The sequence below is a fragment of the Bos javanicus genome, chromosome 19 (assembly GCF_032452875.1).
Source record: "Bos javanicus breed banteng chromosome 19, ARS-OSU_banteng_1.0, whole genome shotgun sequence".
In the NCBI taxonomy this organism is placed as follows: Eukaryota; Metazoa; Chordata; class Mammalia; order Artiodactyla; family Bovidae; genus Bos; species Bos javanicus.
This window is the reverse complement of record NC_083886.1, coordinates 40,535,460-40,541,959: the sequence shown is the minus strand read 5'-3', so window position 1 is coordinate 40,541,959 and position 6,500 is coordinate 40,535,460. Positions and strand designations below refer to the sequence as shown.

The 6,500-nt window shown below is 55.8% G+C and overlaps 1 protein-coding gene across 1 annotated transcript in view; it reads right to left on the bottom strand.

The window, feature by feature from the left end:
- Positions 1-1,618: 1,618 nt before the first annotated feature.
- The window catches only part of ARHGAP23 (Rho GTPase activating protein 23), a 73,012-nt gene continuing 68,130 nt past the window's right edge, over positions 1,619-6,500 (bottom strand). Inside the window, 2 exon segments of the mRNA XM_061391562.1 lie at positions 1,619-3,845; positions 3,848-4,085. Coding sequence (XP_061247546.1) covers positions 3,061-3,845; positions 3,848-4,085 — 1,023 coding nt within the window. The 3' untranslated portion in view covers positions 1,619-3,060.

Genomic DNA, 6,500 nt, shown 5'->3' with positions numbered 1-6,500 from the left:
AATTTGATCTTTATACATTATAAGCCTGTCAAAACAGTTTTGTAATTATCATCTTATGCAACTACCTTTAAACAATAGGGAGTTAAGGACAAACAATAGAAGAATTACAAATAAAGATGTTTATGGGAATTCCCTGGCAGTCCAGTGGTTAGGACTTCCTGCGGAGTCCTCCAATGGAAATTGTACAGGGCATAAATTCGATCCCTAGTTGGGGAACTAAAATTCCACAAGCCATGTGACATGGCCAAAAAATAAATAAATTAATTAATTAAAATGTTTATACTGCCTTTTATAATGCCTACATGTTCCCTTTAATGGTGTCCTTTATGTTTTCGTATGGATTCAAGTTACCATCTAGTGTATTTCATTTCAGCTCACCGGACTCCATTATTTCTCATAGGGCAGACCTGCTAATGAGAAATTGCCTGCTTTTCTACTGGAGATGTCTTCATTTCTCTCTGGTTTTGAAGGAAAGCACAGGGTTTTGATCTGTCATTGTTTAGTTGCTAAGTCGTGTCCGACTCTTTTGTGACCCTCTGCTCGTGGGATTTTCCAGGCAAGAATGCTGGAGTGGGTTGCCATTTCCTTCTCCAGGAGATCCTCCTGGCCCAGCGACCAAAGCTGTCTCCTGCATTGGCAGGCGGATTCTTTACCACGGAGCCACCAGAGAAACCCGGTTTTCGATCTATTCTCCCGCAAAGCCTACTATAGCATGAAGGAAGCCCAGTGGGCAGCAACCCTGACCTTATGGCTTTCTGGGCTTAGATTTATCCTGCCTTTACCGCTTATTAGCTGTGTGACCCTGGACAAGTATGTCATCTCTCTCTGTCTAAAGTTTCCTCACATATACAAATGGAGACAACAGTGTTGTGACCATAGCTCCAAAGAGTTTTGGAGGATTAATTAAGGACATATAAAGCCCTTGGGGGCTGGTGTGGGCCCACAATAATACTAGCTCTTAGCCCATGTGCCAATCAAAAACAACCTCTGGGACAGAGGTGGAAGAAGGAAGCAGATTTCAGTGAGCCACTAAGCTCTTCCCAGTTCCAAGGCTCCTCCCTAGGTTCTCTTTGATGACTGGCATCTGTTTTTCCTACAGATGGCTACTAGCATCATCAGAGGCAGCCTGAAGCTGGCAGGAGCAACTATAGAGACATGACATGGAAGAAAGCCCATCCCAGGTTGTAAGCTTACATATGTGAATAAGACAAAGGGCGATGACAGCTGGCCAGCAGGGAGGACCCTGGGCTTTCCCAAAGCCTCCTCTCTGCTGGCCAGCACCTGTGGACCATTCTGAAGGTCCAGACAGCCCTGAGAAGGAAGGTGCCTGTGCCCTTCCTGGTCTCTGCAGGAAAAGAGAGCAGGTGCGTGAAAATCTTCTGCAGTGATGAGGGTCAGCACCCTTCCGTCTTATCTTCTGTGCCCAAGTCATTGCTCAAGCCAGTCTTCCAGGACACCTCCAAGCTACCAGGAAGCAGAGGTTTGTCTCCACTAAGTCACCACCTGGCCCGGCCCCACTGCCCCCGCTCCGTGGGCCAGGTACCTCACTTTCAACCCCTCCCAGCCCCACTCTGTCCCTCTCCTCCCTCCCAAACAAGTGAGACAGCTGACTCGTGCCTCAAGGAAGGCCATTTATTTCCAAGATATAGACTATACTGTTCAGACAGGACTTTTCAGAAGCAGGAAATCTTAGTTGTTGCCTAGAGAGGTGTGTCAAGGACACAGTGAAAGGAGACATGCGGACGTCGGGCGGAGGCTTATTCAACACTGTTACAACACTTTTTTAAATGAGCAAAACATCTTTAAAAATCCTTATAAATTCTTTATAATATGTTACACATTTAGAGACAATATTTACAATAAAGGATGAGGGAGGGAGGATCAAGAAATCTACTTTACAGCAAATCTTTGCATAAAACAAGAGGACCGATAGATGTGGCAGTGGGTTCACAACCCCCTGGGCTTCCCTGGGATGAGTGAGGACGTGGGTGGAGAGGCCTGTGATCTGAGATCTATTTACAGCTGTTGGGGGAAGAGAGCGCTGGGTCCTGCCCTTCCTGAAGGAGCAGCCCAGCGCAGATCCCATCCATCTATCTGTGTGTGTGTGAGTGAGTGAATGAGAGTGTGAGAGACAGACAGACACCAAGGATGTTTTCTACCCTCCCTCTTAAAGGGAAGAAGGTGGGGCCCGTGTGCCTGAGCTGTGGAAGGAGCAGGCACAGCTGGAAGAACAAAAAGCGGCAAGAGGTCTAGCAGGGGGACTCTGGACCCTCCCCATGGTCTGGGGCACAGGCAGCTCCCCACGGTCGTAATGTAAAGATTGGGAAAAGGTTGGTGTGGGGAGTAACCCTGGTGTCAGTCCTGCCTCTGTGGAAGGGCCCCACCCGCCTTCTCTGGCTCTGACAAGCAGCAGGGGAGCAGGATCCCGTGTGCAGGGAAGACAGGGAGCCCTGATGGGGGCGGGGGAGGAAAGGGGCAGGAGTGGCAGGAGTTGCTACTGGAAACACTTGGACAATGAGAACACACACTCGCACACACCACCCCGCCCCCACGGACACTACCGCCCCACCTCATCTCCCCCAATATACATACACACGCACCCCGCCTTAGCTGGCAGCTAGGGGCTAATGCGGGCGGGGAGGACAGAGGAAAGGCGTGAGGAGCCAGCATCACCCAGTGTCTTCTCCTTAGTCTGAGCCTTAGGGGCTCCCTATCCACACCCCATGGGCCGATAAGGGTCCCTAAGTGCAGACACAAGGGCCCAGAAGGGCACACTTATCCAGGGGACAGAGACCCTCACAGCCCTGCACGGAGTCCCAGTGGCCTAACCCTTCTCGGTCTCCTCAGGCTCGGAGCCCCTGCCTTCCACTCACACTCCGTGTCCAGCCCCGGCTTCTCCTCTGGCCACTCCCGACCAATTCCAGCGCACAAACCAGAGACACGGCCTCAGCGCCCCCCACTTGCACCCGGATGCTCCCATGGGCGACTAGAGAAGGGGTGCAGGCAAAGACGACTCCTGGGAAACCGGGGCGGGGAGGGGGGTGACCGGCGCGGGCGGTGTCACAGACACTGATGGAGGCGGGAGGCGGCCGAGCGCCGCGGGGGCTGGCTCTGCGGGGCTCCCGGGTCCCCGGGCGCGGGCGGCAGAGAGGCGGCGGTCGACGGGGCCCGCGCCTTGGTGGACTCCAGGCTGCTGAGGCCCGAGTCCTTGTTGTCGCTGTGCGCCCGCGGGCCCGCGGACACCGGAGGACCCCCGCCTCCCAGCTCCTTCCACTCGTTGAAGTTGAGGTCGGTCAGGGGGCTCTGCACAACCACTGTGTGGCGGCGCCAGCTGCTCCGGCGCCGCCGCGTCTCGGGGGACAGCGGCCGCCGCAGCCGCACGGCCAGCATGTCGTCGGCGGTGCCGCGGAGGCGCAGCCGCAGCGCCTCGAGGCGCGAGGGCCGCGAGCCCAGAGCCGCCGCCGCCGCCACGGCCGCCGGGGGGCGCAGCGACTCCTGGCTGCTAGAGGAGGCGGAGCCCGGCAGCCCGGCGGCCGCGCCCGCGCCCTCGCCGTCCGCGCGGCTCCGGGCCAGGCGGCGCCGCGCCAGGGTGTCGCCGGGCATCAGGTGGTGCGAGCTGAACGAGGGCCGGCGCGCCGGGCGCCCCCCGGACCCCACGCCGCCCTCCGTGTCCGTCTCCACGTGGCTCAGCTCGCTGCGCTCGTCGTCCGCCTCGTCCCCCGCGCCCGCCCGCCGGCCCCCGTTGCCCGAGCACACGCTGCGGTCCATGGTAGACAGGGTGGAGTAGCCCGAGACGATCGAGCGCGTGTCCGCGGCCGGCCGCTCCTCCGGCGCCGCCGGGGGCTGAGGCGTCCGGGGGCCTCGGGGGCGGCGGCTCCCGGCCGCTGCCCCTCCGGCCGGTCCTGGGCCCGCGGCGCCGGCGCCCCCGCCTCAGGCTTGTGCGCTTCCTGCTCCGAGTCGTCGTCTGTGCTGCTGCCCAGTCCCCGCGCCTCCCGCCGCTTCTTCCGCTTGCGGTTGACCGCCGAGATGAAGGAGATCGCCAGCATCTCCCGGGTGTACGGCTCCTTCTTGGGGGCCCATGAGCCCTGTGCGGGAGACAGGTCAATGTGCCGGGGGCGGCCTCCAAGCTCCAGACCCTACATCCCGACCCCCCACCACAGCACCTAATCTTGACAGGGCCAAGCCAAGCCCAGCCCAGCACCCGCACCGTCTGCTGTTCCCCGCCCCGGCCCCCAACCCCGGACGGAGGTCCCAACCAGATCCGCTCTAGAGCCTACCACCCCCGCCCCCTCAACTCTGAAGCCTCCTTGGCGCCTCCTCTGGTCTTAATCCAGACTCGGCTTTTTCCTGCGAGCTGGGGGCTGGTTTCTCACCTCGCCCCAACTTTCATTCCATTCTCCACATCCAGTGTGGCATAAATCCTTTTAAACTCAAGCTCTACTAATAACAGACTCTAAACAGCAAAATTACACTTGACAGTTTGAACCCATTTCACGTATACTATCCTGGGTTATGATACCAGAGCCTGCACCTTTCTCTGACCATAACTCTTCCTTCCCTTCCTCTCCACTCAGTCTCACCAGGAAACCTGCCTTTCCACCTACTCAGTAGGAACAGCCTCTCTGTGGCAACCCACCCAAGTTCATGTCCCTTCCCACCACACCCTAAGCATTTCTGTGGTCCCACCAGCACCCCGCTGGTGGCTCAGATGGTAAAGAATCTGCCTGCGATGCAGGAGACCCAGGTTGGATCCCTGGGTCAGGAAGATCCCCTGGAAAAGGGAATGGCACCCACTCCAGTATTCTTGCCTGGAGAATTCCACAAACAGAGGGCTACAGTCCATGGAGTCACAAAAAGTCGGAAAGGACTGAGTGACTAACATTTTCACTTTTTTTCCCCACCAGCTCTCCACCTCCACAATCCCCAACTCCAGATCAATCCAACCACCAGTTCTGCTGCCAAAAGTGGCTTAAGAATCCTGCACAACCTGATGGTTTGGATTGAAGCCACTTCCAAATTGTGATTTACAGCTGCAACGTGGGCAACTTTCTGCCACTGTTCTCACTGCTGAGCCTGTGGGTGGTTTTTGGTCCTGGCCTTCCATGATCCCCTAGCAGAGCCCAAGCTGCCCATCACTGCCTCCTCCACCTGGTTTTTAATCCTGCCTTTCTGGCCTCTCCTCTGTCTCCTGGGAGGCTCGTTTTCCTCTTCCTACCCCTTAAGAAGCCATGCTCTCAGGGCTCTGTTCTCAGCCCCTTTTTTCTTCTCTCTCCCTGGGAATATCCTGCCCCCGAGGTCTCCCTCTCCAACACCAAATTCTTTATTTCTCGAGCTCCATCCAGAACTCCTCTTCTAACTGCAAATCTGCCTCTACCAAGGGGTCTGCCAACACCTGAAACTCACCTACCTGGAGCCACATTACATTCCCTACCCCTGCCCTAGACTGCCAACATTCATGTCCTTACCTCAGGTGACTCTGACTCCTCCTTCTCCCCTCCTCCCTCTAGATTCTCCAGAAATGACTCCCAAAGTGGTTCATCCCATTATCCTGTGTTCAGACCCTCACTCTGCCTTTTCTAGACCTTTCTGCCCTCTCCAAAGAGGATTCCCTGCCTCCACCCTTGCCTCATCCTAGCTCCTCCTCCTCAAGAGCAGTCAGTCCTTCTAAGGCAAGGCAAGAATCTGACTGCCTCCGGCCTCTGCAGGACGAGACCCCCATGAGGATAAAGCACAGACACAGGGCCCTCACAACCTGCCTGAGGCCCCTCTGCCCTGACCCCAACTGAACACAGCCGTCACTCAGGCGGTTCAGACCCTTCCCTTGATAGGTCTTGCACTTTAACACTGGCAGCCCTTAGTTGTGCCCCGCTCCCCACCCTATTTATGGGATGAACTCTTAAGTCCACCTACTAGGCGCAGTGCAAACACAGCATCCTCTGTACAGCAGCCTCCCACCCAGCTCTCCCTTTGGCTGAGCTGGGAAATCCCTTCTCTACCTGTTACATAGACCTTTGAAAATACACATACAGCAGCTCTTTCTCACATCAGAATAGCTTTGTTTCCACATCATCTGTATCAAACCCTGAGTCCTTTGAGAGCAAGGTCGCGTGGCTCATGTTTGCATCCATGACTCCTAGTACAGTGCCTGTCACATAAGAGGCACTCGAGAAATGTTAAGTGATTAAACAAATAGGTGAACGAACGTAGGAAGCTCAGTAGAAGCAGATGCTGGGACTGGTCCCCTGCTGGGCTGGAATGAATGACCTGCCCTGCCACCCGTCTCACAGGCCACCTTCTGTTGCAGCCACAGTATAACAGGCACACCTCAGAGATACTGCAGACTCAGTTCCAGACTGCAGCAATAAGGCAAATACCTCAATAAAGCGAGTCACATGAATTTTTTGGTTTCGCAAAGCATATGAAAGTTATGTTCACACAGCAGTCTATTAAGTGTGCACTAGCACCATGTCTAAAAAAGTGTACGTAGCTTAATTTAAAAA